At 37.0% G+C, this 23189-nt stretch overlaps 1 protein-coding gene across 7 annotated transcripts; it reads right to left on the reverse strand.

Annotated features, from left to right (window-relative positions):
• Positions 1-1132: 1132 nt before the first annotated feature.
• Positions 1133-18770, reverse strand: LOC104213325 (flowering-promoting factor 1-like protein 1). Of its 7 annotated transcripts, none has more exons than XR_011405576.1 (4): positions 18567-18750; positions 17360-17498; positions 1519-1669; positions 1133-1439 (listed from the first exon to the last, which is right to left on the reverse strand). XR_011405576.1 is itself a non-coding variant. In XM_009762811.2 (3 exons), the coding sequence occupies exons 1-3, from the start codon at positions 18661-18663 to the stop codon at positions 4182-4184; spliced, it is 252 nt and encodes an 83-aa protein (XP_009761113.1). In that variant the 5' UTR covers positions 18664-18746; the 3' UTR covers positions 3926-4181. The 7 variants fall into 7 exon arrangements, 3 of the variants coding, with proteins under 3 accessions (XP_009761113.1, XP_009761111.1, XP_009761110.1); XR_707607.2 differs by lacking the exons at positions 1133-1439; positions 1519-1669 and adding exons at positions 3926-4197; positions 5542-5609 and having other exon boundaries at positions 18567-18770; XR_011405575.1 differs by lacking the exons at positions 1133-1439; positions 1519-1669 and adding exons at positions 3926-4148; positions 5542-5609 and having other exon boundaries at positions 18567-18746.
• Positions 18771-23189: the final 4419 nt, after the last annotated feature.

The following is a 23189-nucleotide window of genomic DNA, read 5'->3' on the forward strand; positions in this document are numbered from 1 at the left end:
TCCTCTTTTCTTCGTCAAAGAAGTTTTTATGTCGAACTCGTCGAGTTCGTTGAAGCACCTTCCACTGATGTTGTGTACTTTAATTACGTTCAATTAGCAAACTTGAAGATATCATTTACTGATTGTAACCCACGTTGAAGGTTTTATAGTTGCAAAATTGAAAAAGTAAGCTTAATTCATAGTAATTTTGTTCTAATCTACATTTTGGTGATTCTTCTTAGATTCTCATGTTCCGTTCATTGGTTGTATTTGTAGAAAAAGGATGGATGCAATTACTTTAGATGGTACGATGAAGACTTCTCTTCTCAAGAAAATAGGGTGATTTGTGGTTTGTTAAAAAAAGTCAAGTTTTTGTAGAGGGATCTGGCAAGAAAAAAAATGGACCATCATTCTTCTTACAGCTTTGTTGGTGCTGATTTTATGGATATGGCTATGGCGTGATGCTTGTTGTGTTTGTTCAAATTAGTGGTTATGATTGGTTGTTCATTTTGCTGGTTTATATTTGTTGGTGATGATTTTATGGATATGGATATGGTGCGATGCTTGTTGTGTTTGTTCAAATTAGTGGCAGTAGTTGATTGTTTATTTTGTTGGTTTATATTAGTAGGGGTGATTGTATTGTCTGGTATAATTTTATTTAGAAGGAAGCTGCAGACTCGCTTCAATTAGTACAATGGCTGGCCTAATACAAGGTTATATAATTTTGTTTGAATTAGTTGAAGGGCCGAGTTTGAACTTGTATGTAAGAAATTTGATGCCTTGTTAGTTCAACAACTGCCTTATTTTTTATTGTTGTCGTATGATTTCTGTCTATAAAGAAATGCAACATTTAAGAGAATCTTATGACATGGAATGCCACTAAGCTGCCATAATCTACAAGTACATGTTTTCCTTCTCAGATCAGCAATAAATCTTTTCACACCTTCATCTATTTTACATCCATATTGACCATACCACATAAACTGACATCTCCTGAAAAGTTCCTTGCTCTCTTCTAGTATCAACCTAGCCATAAGAGATATGTCTGATATTCAAGTTTCAGCAAATTTTAACATTTCAACATTTCTAGTCATTATTTTCCTTCTAATTTCCTCCAACATAGTGATAATTGATTTGTGTCTAGGAGCTAAAATTCAGGAGTTAAAAGTATCGCACATATTATTTTTAATAATGTCACACTTGGCATGCTTTTTAAAGTATGCCCTACACCATATTTTGTTTCTGTATTTTAACAAGTCTTCACAAATATTCTTACCGAACTTATCAAGTTTTGTCATCTTCTCTTTTAATTTCACTTCATAACTTGATTTAGCATATCTCTAAAATTGCTTTCTCATCTCCTCTCCTTTTCAGTATTGCTGCCAGTTGGACCAGATGTTTCTTGCACACATCATGTACTCACAGTTAGGCAGAAGCTCAAGTATAGTTGGCACAAGCCCCTACAAACAAGAATAAAATATTTAGTGAATAATATATAAAATAACAGCTAAAATTAAGATAGAATAAAAATCACATTACCTTCTGCATATCTGACATCATAGTAAGCCCTTGTCCACTTCCTAATTGAAGATCTTCTATCAGGTAATGAAAAATGACCAGCTATACTTGGTCTCTTTGTCTACAATAGCCCAGGCAATTGGAAACATTTGTTGGTTTCTATTCCTGCAAACTGCAACTAACAACTCACCCTTCAGAAAACAACCATCAAAACCAATTATTCTTTAATATCCTTCCAACAAATCCCTCCTCAAAGCATCAAAGCACACATATAAATAAACAAAGAATGTTTTTTCAGGATCAGATTCTCTATCACTCCTTACCCAACATGAGCTGCCATGATTGGTTAGTTTGATTTGATCAACATAATCACACAACCTAGCGAATTCTTGTTTCCAGTCACCCATAAACTCTTTAATAATCTTTTTCTTTGCCCTATGACAGATTGTCCTACCAACATACAAGCCTAATTTATCTCTACATAGCTCTTAAAGTTCTCATATCTTCATATAAGGTTGTTTATCAATCTCATCCTTGAATTTATTTGCAACAAACTTAGAGGTGCACAACTTGTTCTTGTTTGAAGTGTTGCGTTTGTGCACATGGTGATACTTTTTCACCATAAAATCACCCGAATCTCTGTCAAGTGCAGCATACAACAACCAGCAACATCTCTTTTCTTTGCATATTTCCCTCACTCTTTCCTTTTCATTAGGTTTTAGTTTCAACTGGACTTTGTATTAAATGGCATACTTTTCCACAGCCTTTCTAAATTCTAGACCATTCTCAAATATCATCCCAACTTCAAAAATAGCCACAACACAATCATCATCATACCTTAGCTTACTACTCTTTCTTCTAGAAGGTAGATTAACACCCCTAACAGCTTAAGAATCTAGCTCATCTCTGCTGTCATCACTATCTGCCTCTGAACTATTAATAAACTGCTCATCACCCCTAACTTTCCTGTATATCTAGTAGCCTTGTTCCTTCCAATGTCTTCAAAGCCTCAATCAATTCCAGCTTCTCCTAGAGGTATTTCATTCTTTGCAATAACTTTTTTTCTTTGGACCTTACTCTTTTGTTTACTCCTTCTTTCTTCCCTAACAGATCTCCACTCTTTATCAACCTCTGAGTCATCTTCTTTAGGAATACCATCTTATTGTGTGTCAGAGCTACTTTCCAGATCTGTTTCAGCCCCATCCATATTTTCCTCATCAGGATGATTACTCTCATCAACTACATCAACATCAACCCTTTCATTTCTTTAGTTAGTCCTTCATCCACCTCTATATTTATATTTTCTAAGTTTTCATTTCACCACCTAGGTCTTTCTCAGCAGTAGTTTGAGTGTTAATATCACCATCATTTGTTGCCCTAGCACCACCAGAAACATTATCTGTCTCACCTACTTCTGACCTAGTTAGTAAAGCTATATGGCCTACAGTTTCAACCACCTCTGGCCCATTAACCACATGCAGCACATACAAATTCAAAAAATCACAATGTACTAGGTCTTTTACAATATCTAACATATGAGAATCAGATTCAACCTTGAAAAAGTCATCATTTTTTGTGGTTCTATAATAAAATCCTTCAATAGTGAGGTAACCTAAATTTTTAGTATAAAATAGTAGTTCCATCATCGTAAAATGGTATTTATCAATAGGAAAAACTGCTTCGGGTACCTTTTCCCCGACATATGCTAGGCCCCATCATTGATAAATGCACCATTATAGTGAAAACGTTTTATAATATAATCATCCATAAGATTCCCTCAAAGAAAACCCCAAAAATATATCACCAAAAGCTGACAGAATTTCAAAGGAAAACCCCCAAAAAAACCCTAACTTTACAGAGAATTTTGAAAACCCCAAAATTGATCAATACCTGCTACATAAAGGGCAAAATAATACCTCTTGAGTCATACACAGTCCAATAACATTAGTCGTTGACAATCTTCCCAAAAAACCAACTCGAATCTTCAAATCGTAATTGATAACATCAGCAAATCAATTGTAAATAACCATAAAACCCACAACATACAGAACAAGAGATGATTTCGGTGATAAATCAAAGAGAATAAACTGGAAATACAGTAAGAATCGAAGGTAATTGATGGAATTTTTCTAGGGATTTTTCGGACCTCCAATCGCTATTCTTCAATTGGGGTTAACGGGGAGAGAGAACGAGTGCCCACTTAGTAATGAACGGGTATTTTAATTTTGTTCTTACTTAGAAATATGATGCGGCATATTAAAACAGTTGGCGTCTTTTAATTAGTTAGCTTTCCACATTAGTTGCGCTTCACTTAATATAACACCTGGCCAAGTGTCACGACCCTAAACCGACCCGGTCGTGATGATGCCTATCGTGAAACTAGGCCAGCAGACACAATTTCCAAATCTAACCATTTTTCTATAAGTCATTTTAAGCCATTAATTAACAAGAAATCTCATAATATAAGTCTAAATAACCAATATGGAATAAATACACAAGCCCGACATCGGGGTATCACAAGTCACGAGCATCTACTAAGGTCTGAATACAACAAAAAGTCTGAAAATATACTAAAAACAGTCCAAGTAAGATAAGAGGGAGAAGAGCAAGGCTGCCAATGCCGGGCAGCCACCTTGCTAACTCCGATGAACCTGCCACTGAGTAATAAACACACGTTACCAGGTTCAGAAATACCTGAATCTGCACACAAGGTGCATGGAGTAATGTGAGTACGCCAACTCAGTAAGTAATAAGAGTAAATAAAGACTGAGCGGTAAGAAAACACATAATCCACGTCATAACACCATAGTAAGTATAGTGTATTTCCAAAACAGTATATAAATCAAATCATTTCATTAAAAATCCGGTTAACGATATAAATCATTTGAAGATGTGTAAAATCCATTTAAAACATCTTTTAGCAGTTTTCAAACAAGTGATGAAACATTTAGTAGAAATGATGAAAACATAGTCGGCGCCTCGGGCAAGAACTCACTCGTATACAGCCCATCGGGCACAATGAATCATAAATCGCCCCTCGGACAAAATATCAATAGAACCAGCCCCTTGGGCTACCTTACAATCACTCGTAATCAGCCCCTCGGGCACAACATAAAATCAATAATAGCCCCTCGGGAAACATCACATCACTCACACTAGGTACTCGCGCTCACTGGGGGTGTTCAGACTCCGGAGGGGCTCCTACAACCCAAGCACTATAACAAGCCATCTCGTGGCATAATCAATCAGTTCGTCAACCTCACATAACAAGCCACCTCGTGGCATAATAAAGTAGGCCCTCGGCCTCTCATATATCACAAATCAGTACAACACACTGCGGCGCGCATGCGGATCCCATGATATCCTCACAAAATAGGCCCTCGCCCTCACTCAGTCAGAAATCTCTCAAGCCACTTGAGCTACAATAAAACGGGATGCTCAGTTGAAATATCATTTATGCGTCAAATCAGGGTAAATAAGACTGAGTTATAAAATTAGTAAAATATAGCATGACTGAGTACAGTTATTAAATCAAAACAATGAGGAATTTTAGTAAAGAAAGCCCCTATGGGTCCAAACTGTTGGCACGAGGCCCAAATATGGCATTCAGCCCAAAACATAGTACTCCCTCCGTTTCAATTTATGTAAACCTATTTCCTTTTTGGTTTGTGCCATAAAGAATGACACCTTTCCTTATTTGGAAACAATTTACCTTTATGAAATGATTTATAGCCACACAAAATATATGTGCCTTATTTTACACCACAAGTTCAAAAGTCTTCTCTCTTTTCTTAAACTCCGTGCCCAGTCAAATGGGTTCACATAAATTGAATCGGAGGGAGTAATACTTTTCAAAACACAATAGCATCAAGTAGTTTTCAATCAAATATGCGATATAATAGTCGTACGGGCGGACCAAGTCATAATTCTCAATGGTGCACGACCCACGCTCATCATCTAGCGTGTGCGTCACCTCAAAGTAGTGAAACGATGTAAAATCTGGGGTTTCATACCCTTAGAACAACATTTACAATCATTACTTACCTCGAATCGGACGAAAATCTACACCGCGATGCCCTTGCCACTCGACTCGGCCTCAAATGATCCCGAATCTATCCAAAAGCAGAATCATATCATCAATACATGTTAAAGGAACAAGTCCTACGCGAAAATTATCAAATTAAATCAAAATTCTCTAAATTGGCCAAACCCAACCCCCGGGACCACGTCTCAAAATTTGATAAAAATCATATAACAAGAATCCTCATCCTTCCATGAGTCTATACATACCAAGAACATCAAAATAGGACCTCAAATCGCCCCTCAAATGCCCAATCAAAGTTCTCCAATTACAAGCCCTAATTCTCCAATTTTAGCCCTTAAATCTCACTAATTTCATGCTTAATTAACTGAAAATCACCATAGAATCGAGTATTGAGTTCACAAATCTTACCTTCAAGCGTTACCTCTTGAATCTGTCGTCAAATTCTCTCATAAAGATCCAAGTCCATCTAAAAATGGTTAAATAAGGCTAAAAATCGCGAAGGGAAACTTATATAGTTTCTGCCCATGGATTCCGCACCTGCGGCTCCCTTCTCGCTTCTGCGGACCACTTCTGCGGTCAATATAGCCGCACATGCAATTTCTCATTAAAGCTCCCAGGTCTGCATCTGCACCCAGGCACCACATATGCGGTAGATGCGCTCAACGTACCGCACCTGCGGTTTATCCTTTGATGACCAACCTCTACATCTGCGGCCTTCTCCATGCACCTGCGGTCCCTAATCCGCAGGTGCAGAAATGACAAAAACAGCAGCTTCAGCTACTAAATTCCAAGTCCAATCTTTCCGACCACCTTCTAAAATCATCCCGAGGCTCCCGGGACCTCAACCAAAAATACGAACAAGCCACATAAAACCATTCAAACTTGTTCCAACCTTCGGAACACTCAAAACAACCTCAAAACATCAAATCAAGCTCGGATTCAAGATTAAGAACATCTAAATTTCCAAATTCCACAAACAACGCCGAAACCTATCAAACCTCATCCGAATGACTTGAAATTTTGCACACACTTCAAAAATGACACTACAAACGTACTCCAACTTTCGGAATTCCATTCTGACCCCGATATCAAGATTTGCACTGCCGACCGGAAACTCCAAATTTCTAATTTCGCCAATTCAAGCCTAAATCTACCACGGACCTCGAAATCACATTTCGGATGCACTACCAAGTACAAAATCACTTAACGGAGCTAACCAAATCATAAAAATCCAAATCCGAGATTGAATACTAAAAAGTCAAAACTTGGTCAAACCTTTCAAATTTAAAGCTTCAAGTTGAGAATTGTTCTTCCAAATCTATTCTGATTATCCTAAAAACCAAAACCGACGATTTACATAAGTCATAATACATCATACGAGGCTAGTCATGCCCGAGAACTGGCGAGCGAAGTGCAAATACTAAAAATGACCGGTCGGGTCGTTACATCCTTCCCCACTTAAACATACGTTCGTCCTCGAACGTGACCAGAGTTGTTCCACAAGCTAACAAATCACTGAATAACCTTACCATGCACATACTCGAGGGTGATCCCACCGTCACCCTATCCAATATAGGTCTGATAACGCAACATGACTGAAATTTTGCAATCCAACCAAGCCCATAAACTTTTGAACCAAATTTCCACTTCTGAAATTATCCATAAGATCAGAACCTCGCATCTATACACTGAATAAGTCTGAACACGCTATATCGATCCATAACTGCAATTCAAGATTAAATCACATGATATACCACACAACTCAAACTCTCATAACGATAACTTCTAATCACAACAACTGCTCACAATAATACAATACTGGTAATAAACCTCTTATTAAACAAAACCTCATTCCAACACTTTCTCATATTGCCAATGATGAAAGAAACACGCAAGAAGTCATAACCATTCCTCAGATCAACCATTCATGAAACTCCCTCTCCTTTGGCAAGGACCATAGTAAATTTCTAAGCTGAATCCCGATATTATCCTTCCAACATGCTGAAATCGAATCCGATAGTATTCATTTTAGATCTCAATGACCTCATCTCATCAAACACGACTATTCTAGTGACATGACTCATCAATATAATTTAGATCCACAACCCGCGCACCAATAAGCAACAACCTAAATGTACTCAAATCATGAAAAAATAACTCAAATGAGAGAGCCGTATCGCAAGCTCACCAGTACCACCACCACACAATGCTAAGAACCCATCACACATCTTAGAACCAGAACACACGAATCTAACCCGAAGGATCATATCTCCACATAACTTCGCTGCAATGTGCTACCCTATCCAAACACTGGTCCACATGAAACATCTCAAGTCACTATGCTCAAAATCAACAAGCACGTGCAATTTGACGTCTAGTACCAAGAGCAAATCATCATAACCACGCCGAAGCAATGGCATAACACCATACAAACCCGAAAGGACACAACCGATACGCCATCCACCGAGCACTATCCAATATTCTTCCCGCTTATGAGACCCCAATAGAATCGCACCATATGTGCCTATAACCAATAAATCATAACGCCTCACAACACAGAAAGGTAACTCATAGATCACCCCAGAATACTAATAAGCTCAATAAAAATTGAATCAACACATCCCTCAACAATAGCAACTCGGAGTCAACAAAGCCGACTCGATGCAGAACACACATCCATATAGGCCTACCAATGAACCCCTTATAAAGGAGTTCCTGAAGCTGCTCTTTCAACTCCTTTAAATCTGCTAGTGCCATACGATACGGTGCCCGACACCAAGTCAATACCGAAATCAACAACCCTGTATGGCGGCATGCCCGGCAGTAGGAAACACATCCGAAAAATCCCTCACCACCGGAACTGAATCAGTGGTAGGAGTCTCTGCACTGACATCCCTCACGAAGGTAGAATAAGAAAGACAACCTTTCCCAACCATCCGCTGGGTCCTAAAAAATGAAATCACCCTACTGGGAACATAATCCGTCGAACCCCGCCACTTAATCCGTGGCATCCCCGGCATAGCCAATATCGTCGTCTTAGCATATCAGTCCAGAATAGCCCGACACGGAGACAACCAATCCATACCCAACATCAAATGAAAATATACCATTCTAAGCAACAACGGATCCGCTCGAGCCTACCAACCTCCAATAGTAACCACACAAGACCGATATACGTGGTCCACAACCACGACATAACCTATCTATGAGAACTCCTGGTCTCCAAATCCATAAGGCACATGAATCACCATATCCGATCCCAACTCCACTGTCTGAACATCTAACACACATCTGATACTCGATCATTCCACGATGGATACTTCTATAATTCTTCTGTGCCACCAAGCAAAGTTGAATATTAGCAATCGATCCAATAAGAGAGTGCTGCAATATTAATGAAGCATCCATAACTCAAACACATCACCCTTTCTGAAATGTATACCCTCATCAAGCCACACCAATCAGTGATCTCATTTGTCTAGTCATCTGAAATTGTCCATGCTGCCTAAAAATTTATGACCTTCCTTTCAAAACTGAACTGTGACATTACACATGCAATCTCAACCCTACATAACATATCGCATATAACATGCCATCCTATGATAAATGTGAGAACTTCATAATCCAATCCAAACCACAAGAAACTATGTACTCAACTAGCCAAGAACATTCCATTTGATCCTATCTAGAAGAAAATTACTATACATCACATGATCCTCATGCCAGTAGAAAATATACATCTCTAATTGTGGTAGAAAACCATCAAGAACTCTCCGAATCCCATTTGCACAAAACAAAACCGTCAGGACTGAATCCTTTTAGCTCATCCAAGCTATGCAGGTCACCAAAACCCAAGAGAATTGCCATGAGACACTTGTAGAAACTTATTACCTCATAAACACCCAAAGAACTAATCATATCCCTTACCATACCGATCCGACCTACTACCAAGCTATCCTATTTATCCAAGTTCCTTCTAAATTACCTTCAATGTGATGCTTCCCCTCACCATAATGCCGCAATCCTCAACCCAAACTTACCATACGAGACTCAGGCATAAAACCACGTAAGGCTCATAAGCTGCTGAATACTCTTTTAATTATCCCCAAAGGCGCCACATTCCAAAAACTTATATTGAAGAGACTTCCTGCAAATCTAAAGCCATTAAGTTTACCTTCTTGATACTGATATGTAGAATCCATAATGATGTATAATGCTACATGTCTCGATACCCTCCAACGTAAATCTCAGTTTCTAGCCAAATACACATCCTGAAGATCTCCAATTATTACATGTAATTCTTGAATCCCTTCAAACCATCCTTTGGAGTTATCCACTCTACTCAGGTTTCAATTAGGTGTCGTGCCCCCTTTTTCTCACGAAATAGAGTTTATGACATTTTGGTTGGGACAACTCTTTCCTTTTGGAAAGGGGATTTGCATTTTTGAAGAGTTGCCACCTAACGATTTAAGGTGCGTTAGGGCACCTATAGAATTTATTTATAACTACGTTTGGTAATTAGAGACAAGGTAATGGCTTAAAATTATTCTAAGGGGAAGGTGTTAGGCACCCCTCAGGATCCACTAGTGTGGTTCCCGGCCTAACAGTTTTTGTGAATTTGTACAATTAGCAAATAAAAAAGTATGACTCAAATAGTAGGGGATTTAAGTTTAAATACAAAAGTGTTTGAAAAAAAATAATTAGTGAAAAGCGAGATTTTGAAAAGAATTACAATCTAAGCATATTCGCGAATGTAAAGGGGGGTGTCATAGGTTTGTTTATAATATAGATCACATCAATAAAATACCCGGTATGAAACTCCTCAAAGAGGGGCTACACGTGGTATTAACGCACCGGTCATCATATCCATTTCTACCCTTTACCGCCCCGCGAAGATAATTCAAGCGAGGGTTGGTCTCGACCCCTATTGTATGATGTTACGCGTCCCTTCCTATCAGTCCCGGAAGAATTTAGGACTCCTATCCTATAAGAAGGGGGTTCTAGGCAGACCCTCAAGTTTAAAGGTAAAATACTAAGGTGACATATAATAAACAAGTAGGACTTCAATTAAGGGGAGCATGGAAGACAAATGAAAGGCTTAGATATACCTCCACACACAGTACACATAAACAACATGACTCATACACAATTAAGGTCTAAATTCAGATCCTGAACATGGTATCTAAGTGATAACAATAGAGTTAGATGTATGACATGTCTCAGAGAAGAAGTCTTAATCAAGCTTACCTACTTATTTTAAACCAGTTGATAATTAAGTAGCATACATAAAGAAGCATGTTTCCAGTTTTGATGAATTTAATACCTAAGGCTTGCCTAGGTGTAAAACAGTGTTCCAGTTATCAGGGTTACTTAGAGAAGGCTGTTTCAATTGTATTACTAAACATGTTATTCTAAATGTTGTAAAGACATGCAGGAATTGTGACAAGTTCCACTTAAACAGGATAATCGAACATGAGACTGTTTTATGTCCTTTTCATGCATCAGTAGTTTAACTAGGTGTGACTGAGCGAGTGTGAACAAGATCCTAAAACAGGGTATCTAATGTACACATATGAAAAATGCAGATTGATTGCAGAATTCCTAAGACATGATTTCTAAGTGCCCAAGAGTTACAGCATGACTTCAAAACGTGCAAGAGCAACAATTTTTTGTTAATACTGTTATTTATCCTAAAGCAGGATTTCTAAGTGATAAAGTGATGCTAAATGAGATGCTGAAACAGTAAACCTAAGAACATGGTACCTAATGCAAGACATGCTTTGAATGAGTTGATCTTACACATGGATTCTAATGCACATATAGGAAATGTGAACCTAAGACATGGTTTCTACCCATTGATGTTGATAGTATATATAACTACCCTCCTCTTTTCACTAGCCAGCCCCGATACTTGTTTACAATAGATTATTACAGACCCATACTGAAATGAATTACATAAGAAAAATAAAAGTTACACTATAGAGAGCTTGAAAACAGGCCGAGATTTCCAGGACCTGATTAAGACTTCCTCTCCGAGTTATATAATAAATCACCTCAAGTGCCAAGATTGTTTCATAGCTTTTCCTTATATCTGGGTGTGTCAGAGTTCCCTAAGGCCCTCAAGGGATCCCGAGCAGTGCTCACACCCAGATTTCATAGCCAGGACAGAGTAAGTGCAGTATGGAAAGGCCAGCTTTTGTGTGTCCAAGTTTATATGGAGCTCAAGGGTCCCAAGGCAAGGCTCACACAAAAGAGGCAGAACCTAGTGGTCTAAGAGTAAGGTAAGAGTGCTTGATGAAAGACTTAGTAAAGCAGTTTAGAAGTGAAAAGGTTCAGAAATAGTTTTTAAAGATACTAGGAATTATCAGTTTTGAGAAGAATGCTAGGAGTAGGAGCAACAGTTTTGAAGTCATTCTTTGAGAAAAGCATACTCAGCAAACAACCCAATTAACCATAGAATACCTAGAGTTACTTGACAAGTAGACTTACAAATAGGGGCGAAAGGATTGGGAACATATAGGTTTGAAACCACATAAATAGGAAAATATTTGATACAACAAATATACAGAACATCTATGAGTCTATTGAACAATTCAGTCGTGGTAACAGACATTTAAAACATAGGGAAGAATGCAGCAGGATTATGTTGAAGACAAGAGTTTTGTTGAACAAAATTTGACATACCATTAGGGCCAATAGAATGTACTAGAAGACTAAGTGACTACATAGTTATACCAGTTAAGGGAGGGGTAAGGGAACTAAGTGAACATGCTGGACAAGTATCAAAGAATTAAGTAAAGTCAGATATGATGATTACACATAAGGCAGAATTTAGACATGCTTAATAACAGCAAACATAGAAACAAATTGAATAACTAGTACAGGAACAAGCATGGATGTATAAGAATGGAACACATAAAGTTGAGTTTCGAATTTAAAATAGAGACATACCAGTTAAAGAGGAAGAATGCAGAATGTAAATATAGGTGCAACTCCAATATCTAGCCTTGACTTTCAGCCGGCTAGGCCAATAGTTAGCACAAGTAGCAAAGAAAGAAGAGAGAGAGTTTGAACGTATGTGTGTATTCTGAACTGTGTTCGTGTGTTAAGACTGTAGAAGAGAGTCATTTATATAACAGTTTGAAAACTGGTTATAATAAGGCAAGAATCAATTCTTAAGTAATTATAGAACTCAGTATAAAAAATTGGTTCGAATCTCCCTTTAATTAAGGGAGTCAGTGTAAATGGTAAAGAGCGGGTGGCAAGTAAGGAAAGAAATCATACACGGCTGAAGTATAACAAATAAAGAAAGATTTCAAAATAGTACCAGTATAGAACATGTAATTAAGGCTAGGTTCAGAAAGTTTTTAAACTAAGAAAACAACCAGTAAGAATTAAATAGCAATGCAGACAAGGCAAGGAAAAATTAATTAAGACATGCAACTAATCAAATCAAGTGGAAAGGTAGGAGTCGAGATTCAATAGCATAGAGTAGTCGATTAGGACCAAATTCATAAAGCCTTGATTAAGGGCACAATTTAGTAGAAATAAGTATCATAGTAAATCAGTCAGCTTAGTAGACGGGGCAGAGCTTTTAGGGTTTTGAAAGAATATTTTTCAATAACCATCAGAATCAATCAAAAAGGAGTCATGATTCTGCACTTTCAACATATAAATAGAGGAGGTCCACAAACATAGCAAGAAAACATATTCGAAGCATAGTCATAGAAAGAAGCAAGAGATGAACAAACAAAGTGAGCATAGTCACACAGAAGTGACATAAGTAGGCTAGGGATTTAGGAAAACATATTCGAAGCAGGGTAATCACAGGACTCAAGTAAGCAGGTTAGCACACAGAAACGAAGTAAAGAAAGCATGCTAACACTCAGAGGAGCAAAGTAAGGAAAATCATGCTAACATTCATAGAAACAAAGTAAAGAAAATCTTTTAAAAAAAATAGGGTTTTTAACAGAGTCAAGTTAAAAGTAGTAAGAGCACAAAATCGGTCAAAACAAACAAGGAAAAGGTTTAATCATAAAGAAATCAGTTAGAACATGCGTAAAAGAACTCCGAGAAACCCTAGCTTTAGAAAGAATGACTAAAATCGAAATAGTTAGTTAAAACAAGGGATTTTTAAAGGAAAACTCTTAATAATACTCGAATCACCTCAGATCTATAAAGATCTGAGAAGAATTGGACAGTAGCAAACTAGGGTTTTCAAAAGATAGTAGAGATAAAGAGAATCGGTTAAAAACTCATGGATTCAAACGAAAAACAAGCGGAAATCCTTTCTTACAAACAAAAATGGCTGGAGACAGGCCAGTAAACGAGTTTCAAACTGGAGCAGGTTGGCTTTCCTTGAGATCTTCTCAAGGACTCATGAAGTCGAAGAGCCATGGAGTATAGGAGACCAGATGTGGTTGGAGAAAGCATGAAAACAGCATAGGGAGGAGGTTCTCGCCTGTGATGTCGATTAGGGTTAGGGTGAGTTGAGAGAGAATTAGAATATGAGAGAATTTAAGGGCGGCTGTCTCTGAATTATGAGACTAGGGTTAGGGGTCGGGTGAAATTGAAAAGGAAAGGGTGCGTTTGGACCGTTGATCTGGGAGATCAACGGTCGAGATTAAAAAGGGTAGGTAGGTTCGGGTTTGGGTAAGGGTTAATAGGGTATGGGTCGGGTGATTCGGGTATGAAATTGGGCTGGAAAGGGGTCCGATTTTGGCTATAATTGAAAGCCAAATTTAGCTATTATTTAAATAGCCAATATTCCCCATTTAATTTATAAAAAAATAATCAATAATTTCTGGAAAAATATTAAGGTGCAAAAATGATTTAAAATGCATAATTAAAAATTTAAAAATACGGGGTCCAATTTTATGCATATAGAACATAATTAAATCTTAAAAGGGCTAATATTGCAATTATATGCAATTTAGCTTTAAAAATGCTAAATGTAATTATAAAAATATATAAAAATTACCTTAGCCATATTTTGGCATAAATATAGCTTCAAAAAGCTCTAAAATCGCCCAAAATGGTAAAACTTAGGCTAAAAATCGCGGAATTGGTCTTTTAAAACATTGTGCCCAGCACTTAAAACCTTTTCTTCGCGAACGCGGTCAACGCCTCACGTTCGTGAAGCACAACTTGTCGTTGACCACTTTTCCTTCATCGCAAACGCGATATCCCCTACGCGAACGCGAAGCCTCAGCCTTCCTACTCATCGCGAATGCGACCCCACACCTAAGAACGCGAAGCTCATTGACCTCAACCCTTCGCGAACGCGGTACCTCCATCGCGAATGCGAAGGCCAAACCTCCTGCCTCTCATACTAACCCATCGCGAACGCGAGGGCCCACTCACGAACGCGAAGGCCAAAAGTCTGCAACACTCACAACAGATTTTCTGCAATCTTTTTCAACTTGAAACGATCCGTTCAACCACCCGAAACTCACCCGAGGCCCTCGGGGACCTCAACTAAACATGCCAACTTATCCTATAACATCATTCAAACTTTTTCCAACCTTCGGAGCACTCAAAACAACATTAAAACACAAAATGTGCATCGGATTCAAGCCTAAGAATTCCAAAAACTTCCAAATTTCGCTTTCGATAAAAAAGTCTATCAAACCACGTTCGAATGACCTGAAATTTTGCACACACATCCCAAATGACACAACGGACCTACTGCAACTCCCGAAATTCCATCCGACCCCTATATCAAAATCACACCTACTAACCGGAAAATGCCAAAATTCCAATTTCGCCAATTCAAGCCTAACTCTACTCCGTACCTCCAAAACACATTCTGATCACGCTTCTAAGTTCCAAATCACTTCCCGAAGCTATTCGAACCATCAGAATTCACATCCGAGCCCTTTTCACATAAGTCAACATCCGATTGACTTTTCTAGCTTAAGCTTACTCAAAATAGACTAAGTGTCTCAAATCTTACCAAAACCTCTCTGAACCCGAGCCAACCAACCCGATAACCATAATATAGCTGAACAAGACAATAAGAAGAAGAAATGGGGGAAACGAAGAGGTAACTCATGAAACGACCGGCCGGATCATTACAATTAAGAGATCCCTACACTTTATATGTAGACTCCCAATCTTTTCAGCTACTAATGTGGGACTTTGTTCGCACACCCAACAGCTCTAACATGGCACATCACTGCTATCTTTCTAGCAACTGCTTCCCAATTTATACTCTTCTTCTAAAAAATTCTATGGTTTCTCTCCATCCATATGGCATAAAGGCATTCTGCATACGCCATCCTGAATATTTGAGCTTGCAGTGATCTCCTTTTTGCACTTTTGATAGCCCATTCCAGATGGTGGCTCCACTGTGTATGCTTGTAGCATTGTTGTTGAAGCCACTGCATAGTCTTTTCCCAGAGTCTCTTGGAATATTCACATCCTGCTAGCAGGTGATTTCTTGATTCGTCTTGTGCTTGGCAAAGACTGCATTTTACTTCTATGTTCATTACCCATCTTATGAGTCTGTCAGTGATTTTTTTGGAAATTAAACCACTGCATGTTGCCCAATAGCCATATTATTAACAAAAGAAAACATAGATAGACCTTTAAATCACTTACCCCTTGCAGGTAAGGCTGATACTTGTATACCACATATTATTTACTACTTAGGATCCTCCTCCCTCCGGTAAGGCTCCTAAACTAATGATTTTTATCTAAACTTCAAGTTATAAATGAAACAGTGTTGCCATATATTTTTTCCTGAATTTTCCAAAACATTTTCCCTCAAATCTTTGCTTCCAAGGCCATCAAAGGCCGATCTAGGGCGGGTCTCTGAATCTATTATTTGCGCTCGAACTATGAAATATATATATATATAATAAGATTATCATCAGGGCAGAGCTGTGTACAATGAAGAGGTTTCAACTAAATCTCTTTCAAAAAATTATATGCAAATAGATTAAAAATAATTTTTTTGTATACATGTCATAAATTGTTGAATTCCTTTAATGTAAGGAAACTTTTAAATGCAAGGAAAAGATGGTTCAAAAATTTCTTTTGATGATCTCAATAACTGACATTCTCGTATTTAGTTGAATCTCTTTGTTAGAATTTCTGACTCAAATCACCCCGCCGACCAGAGAAAAAGGAACATCATCAAAAGAGTAAAAGTAAAAGAAATAAATAGCTTAGCTTCCAACTTCTTAGGCCAAAGCATGTTACACATGTAAATGGCGGTGGTCTGGCTACCATCTACAACATATATCCAAAGTTGCTACTTAATTATGATTGGTGCCGATAAATGCAGAAAGCCGATTTAAAATTTAAAGTTTATGAATTTCCTATAAAGACCTTAAGTAAATATATAATAATAATTAGATTCATTGTCAAATATTTATAAATTTTTTTAAAATTTCGTAATACATATACAATATGAGCAAAAGTTTATATGAATCCGTAAATGACACTTTAAATCAGGGGCGGACCTAGAGCATAGAATACGGGTTTCCGGGAACCCAGTAACTTTTGTGTATAGCCCTGTATTTATATTAAGAAATTTACTAAATATTTGTAAATATCTAATTGCGAACCCAGTTATTATTGCATATTGATCTGAAATTACGGTAGGAACCCATAAGGCTCAAATCCTGGATCCGCCTCTGCTCTAAATCTGCCCCTGATAAAGGCTAGCCAAATGGCTCCCGGACTTCAAAGAAAGATGGATTCTTGACAACGATGTCATACATATGTAGAGATTTGAAGTTTCTAAAATCCTTAGGAAGTGAGATGAGATGTGCAGAGTCATCCGACTTGTGGAACTGCATGAAATCTGACCTTATTGGATTGTTGTAGTGACTCCATCCAAGCTCAATGAGTATCTTCTCTAGGTCAACATAGGAACTTATCACTTGGTTCTCTGGTAGATACACTAGCACCTTCGGGCGCGCTCCGGGTGCAGTAGCTGTACCACTGCCTACAGAAACGAATACAGAATTTAAAGTAAAGGGACATATCCCGGAGAAGAAAATAGGAAGGTGAGGTGTGACATGAGGAATTAAGCTGTTTTGGTTTGATTTGCATGCTGTAGAAATTCCAATAAGCCTGTTTTGTCTAATATTCCTTGTTGAAACCAATAAATTGTGCTCTAATACTTTCCGTCTTATTTTATGTGGTATATTTTATTTTTTAGTTTATCCCAAAAAAAATAACATATTCTTACATATCCAGAAATAGTTTAACTCTAAAGTTCGCATTTAACCTTAATGAGATGATTTAAAGTCCATAGGATAAATCAATGCAATTTTGGAGGAATCGATGAGAGGACATCAATTCAAATCCCGAATTTTCGAATTGAGAGAGATCAAGAATTCTCACCATTTCTTAGATTCATGGACCCAATTCAATTCAGTGGGATCCTTCATTAATATTTTTTCCACCAAGAATATTTTCTAAAATTCTTGACCCCCGAATTGGGAGTATCTTACTTTCACTCAATTCATAAGTTTCAAAAAGCAATCAATATTTCACGATCAAGGGTGTAATACTCTTGGTAGTAGCCGTCAGCCACACAAATATCTATGATTAATTTCAGACAACAAGTTTCAAAAATTTCCTTTTTTAAACTTTGCGCCCAATCAAACACCGTCAAATAAATGGAACGAATGGAGTATCAAGTAAATGGAACGAATGGACTATCAAGTTCGACACGACGTAAAATTAGCTAGAGGATGCAAACAATCTAACCCCCACCAAGTAAGCGCTTAATCGCAACTGAAATAATGAAGCATAAAACATACAATAAAGATCAAGACGTACGTATCTATACCATGAAATACATGTAAAATCTTTTTCTCCCGTCTCAACTTAATTCGAGATAGAAGGAGAGCTAGCATTACTGAATCTAATAAGTTAAACTTTATATCAAAGTTACAAAGAAGAAATTCTAGGTTTATAAGATCACTATTCGTTTTAAAATAAAAAATAGATTCTATACAATTACTTTTTCAGTGTTTTTTCATATACACACACACACAATGAGTACCTGGATATGTTGGTTGCATTAGCTCGAAGGACTCGCGAGTAGGGTTTGTGATCAAACGGGCAACGCCTTTCTTGTCGAATATCCATACGCCAGACATTGTTTAATTTCTAGTTCCAGAGCTCCAATGGAGAAGAAAATTAAAAGAAATAAACTCATTTCTCTGAGAAATGAACTCATTAAAGTTGCAATATGGTTTCCTAGTACGAGTAGATATCTCATGGACAGTGTAAGTTAGTACAACATGTGATCTTTTGGAATACCGACCTGCACTTTTCTGGGGATACTAGCTCTTTGACTTTCCCTGTGTTTTAACTTTTATATCCTAATAGTACAAATAATTGTTAGCTAGCTTTCAAATTTATTTATAAGCCAACTACTATACACAACTGTTCATGGGTAAGCGTGGATTGTTAACGTAGAAAAGGTGGTAAATTTACTTGATATAACCTGCGCTACTTAATTAAACTTCATTTATACAACAATGACAATTACATTTTAATCTCAAACTAGTTGGGCCTCGGTAGTAACGGAGCCAAATTTTTTATTAAAAAGTGTCAAATAAAAAATGCATATAATTTTACCGTGATTTAAGGTGCTCTGAGATTAGATATCAGCTACTTGAATAGTCACGATTTTTTAGCTAATATTCCACTGTAGGTAGAGTACTAATGTTGGGCATATTCTTATATATTTTGATGTTACCACTCATGTTTTAACCACTTATTGATGCTATTTAATCTTTAAAATGCCCAATATATGTTAATTATTAGTTTTATATGTGTGATGATTTAGGATGTTTGGAGTGCAAAAATATGAAGAAAAGATGCTCCAGCTAGAGGAGATTTAGGATGTTTGGTGCACCCTTAGCAGTGAAGTCGGGCAACAGCATCCGCCTTATCATCCGCACCTGGGCATAGCAGAAGGAAAATGAAGCTGAGTCGGATTAGGAAAAGGAAAACTTTGGCCCACGACTTTTGTACGCAATATATAGGCCAAAAACGCCCCTTTTAGATCATCTAACACACATTTTGAAGGAATTCGACCTAGGGAGAGCAAGGAGCTGCCGTGGAGGCCGGGTTTCATCTTTTCTTCAACCAAACTTTATAATTTTTATGTTTTTTTTGTATGATTTGTTGTTTGGCTACCATGTCTATGTGGAGCTAAAACTTCACGTTCTAGGGTTGTGGTTCTTTCATGATTATTGTTATTCGGATATTGATTTTGCCTTCTTGATTTATCATGTTAGTTTATTTATTCAATCTTACGCTTAATTGTTTGACTGCTTGATCACCAATTAAATATTATCTACGAATCAAGAATTGAACTCGAAAGAGGGAATTCTAGATTGCACATAGGATTGAGTAGAGCAGTTCTTGAACCTGGGCATTGAGGAACGGATTCGCAGTTAGGATAGACATATACCTAATTGCCTTGCTTGGTTGATTTACATGAATTATAAATGCGTTCTTGTTGATTCTAACTCCATAGACATATAGGCGTTAGGTTAGCTTGAATAGGCGAGTAAGAACTCGACAAATTCTTATGAGCAATATTAACCCTGTCAACCAATAAGCTAGATAAATTAATCAGTCAATTCAATTGAAGAATACAACATGATTGTTAGATAGCCCATGTGACCCTAGATCGTTTTCATTACATTGATATCATAAGAATATGCTCTTCCTCTGTTCAAAGTTCATTATTTATTTTCTTTTTTGTTTTAGTTAGATTAGAATCATATAATACTAGGTTTAATTCTTATTTAGATAATTAGGATAGTCTAATTTAGTGAATAGTTAATCACAAGTCCTCGTGTTTTCGACATCCGACTTTTAGTCACTTTATTACTTGACGATCGCGTATACTTGCGTGCATTTGGCCGCAACAAGTTTTTGGCACGTTTGCCGGGGCTTTCTAAATTTGACTTTTACTTTTATCTTTACAAGTTTTTTTTTTTGTAAATATTTTGATTTTTATTAGAATTTGATTTTTCTCTTAGTCTGTTTCTAGTTCTTTCAACATGATATCTGGGGATAAAATATTCGGAGATAATGTTATTGATGAAGACGCTTATTTGACGGAAGACTTTTATGTCCCGTTTTTTGGGCTTGCCATTTCTTGAACTCTGAGACGTCTGAATTTGAATATGGGAGTAAGGGTTGGTATTGGGGCGGATATTCTCGATTAGGCGAATATGCGAAACGACGTTGTCTTCTAACAATGTTGGTAAATGATTGATCTAAGGAGAGAGATGAGCTTGCACATAAAATTAATAATTTTAGCTTGGTTGTACATAACTTAGATGTAGATTTGAGTGCAAAGGTTGATGTGTATAATGCCCAACAATTTAACGATGAGTTGTGTAGAGCCAGAAAAAAAATCTTCTAGACCAAATTGAAGAGCTAAAATGAGAATACCAATTATTAGACCATGTCTTTCTTGATAATGCCAATATTGAGAAGAGTGCTCTAGAGTCATATGAGGGAGTAGATAACATTACTTTTGGAGAATTGAGTGTGTATATAAATGGGGATGTAAATAGTAGTACAATTCATGAGTTAGGGCGTATTAGACCTCATTCCGATCATTTTTTCATATTGTGTTTAGATAGTGAGATACTAATCAAGCCATCTCGGCCTATGGGGAAGTCAAAGAGTGAGGATGAGAGTGCTTATATTCTTGAATTTGTTGTATCAAAAAGCAAAACTTACATTCCTCATCTAAAGGCTGAGAAGTGTAGAGTAAAAAATTTATTATTTGGAATAGTTATCTTTGTAGCCCCACCACTAGAGCATGCCACAGATTGGATGCCATGTTAGGGGTACAATTCATCAGTTCAAGATGGAGAAAAAGTGGTTCACGTCGTGCCGCGACGCTAAATTAGGCGCTTGTTGGGAGACAACCCAGCTTTACTGCTTTCTTTTAGTTTTGATTTTTTTTCTTATTGTATTATTTTTGTAGTGTGTTTTATTTCGTAGGATTTTGAGCATAGGGAGCAAAGCCATTGAAAGTGTGAAAAAGCGAGCCAGTTGATAGGAACTAGTATGAGGTACCCCCACAAAGAACCATCAGCGGGAGAAGTCTGAGTACCCCATGAGCTTCTATTGCTTCGGCCTTTGGCCTTTCAGGGAGTTTCTTGTCTACCCTCATTATTGTTTTTCTTTATTTGTGCATTGGGGACACTGTATTTTTTTTAAGTGTGGGGTGGAAGATTCTTTGCGCTCTGTATAGTGTTATAATAGTAAATTTTTAGTTTCTTATCTTTCTATTATTAGCTAGCTGTTTATTTGTAATTGCATAGTTAGTATAATTAATGGTGTAGTATAGTAGTAGTGTTTAATTTAACAAATAAAAATAAAATCAGGAAAATAAATAAAACAATTGATTTTTTTTTTTGAATTTTACCCGATGATGGATCTCCTAGAAAATTTTCTTGAGAGATTAAAGTCTAAACAAAAAATTGCAAAATAGAAAAAACAAAAAAAAATTATGTCTTTTAGTTTTCCATAGGTAGCAATAATCTCCCATGGTTTTTCTTTGTGCATCGGTTCTTTTTCATGGGATGTAGTTTGAACCGAATAATTTTTTCTTTTAGAGTAAATTAGGAATTTAGGGAATAAAATGGAGGAAGAAAGATGAGATGAACCTAGGTGCCTTTGACTTGTTTGATAGTAGCATATTTAGGCTTTGGCATGTGTAGTATCTTCCATATGATTTGAAATTATTGATGATGCCTTGCTTAGTTGGATAGCATGTTCTATGATGCCTATGTCTCGTTTTCTTGACTTATGTTCACTTTGTGCTTAATGCTTAATATCTCGTGACTTCGTGAGTGCATTAGTTTGAGAATCGGAATGGGACCATCCTTAGTGAGTCATGTGGCATGTGTGGTGAGTTTTTTTGTAGTCCATGTTATTGTACTTGTGTCTAGAACTTGTCTAGTTTGTGAGTTGAAACAAAACTTTATGTGATGCTCGATTTGAAAAATAATTTTAGGCTTTCATTGATATTTTTGAGTTTAATTGTTTAACACAAATAAAATTTATCCTTAGTTAATCCTTTTGAGCCTATAGACTTTTATTTGGTACCCACGTTACCAGCCTATACCCTTTTTGTTCTTAATTGATAGTGTTTTGATCCCTTTTACCTCTTAAAGTACTTTAATTGTAAAATGATCGCTAAAAGAAGTAAGAAGGGACTAAGTGTGGGATAGCTCTTGAGTGAAACCAATGAAAGGAATAAAAGTGCATTTGTTTTGTAAAAGAATATGCCACTAGTAGAAAGTGCAAAAGAGAAAAAATATAGTTTAAAAAAAAGAAAAAAAGAAAAAATATATAGATGAATAAATATCTTCTTTTTGCTAGTGGAGTGTAAATGACGATAGTGCTTAAAGAAATAGGAAACACTGTTGGGGGTGATTTTAGTTGTGAAATTAAAGTGTATTGAAGGATTTGCGCATAAGTTACCATGTGATGTGTTAAAATGCATCGAGTTGGCAGAAAGTACCGAAAGTCCCGTGTCTCAACCAACCTTTTTCTTGTCGGAAAATCTCTCTTTTGGATTTTGAAACTTCGATTCGTGACAGCTATAGGAGGGTGAGTCATGATTCCTAAAAATATCCTA

The sequence above is a fragment of the Nicotiana sylvestris genome, chromosome 2, assembly GCF_000393655.2.
Source record: "Nicotiana sylvestris chromosome 2, ASM39365v2, whole genome shotgun sequence".
NCBI classification, from domain to species: domain Eukaryota; kingdom Viridiplantae; phylum Streptophyta; class Magnoliopsida; order Solanales; family Solanaceae; genus Nicotiana; species Nicotiana sylvestris.

Excerpts from the sequence above, each read along its gene's own strand:
- LOC104213325 (XM_009762808.2), bottom strand. The coding sequence starts at position 18,663 with ATGTCTGGCGTATGGATATTCGACAAGAAAGGCGTTGCCCGTTTGATC. Across the intron at positions 17,499-18,566 it reads AATGCAACCAACATATCCAG|GCAGTGGTACAGCTACTGCA; the intron begins GTACTCATTGTG and ends TCGTTTCTGTAG. Across the intron at positions 16,049-17,359 it reads CACTACAACAATCCAATAAG|ACTCATAAGATGGGTAATGA; the intron begins GTCAGATTTCAT and ends AATCACTGACAG.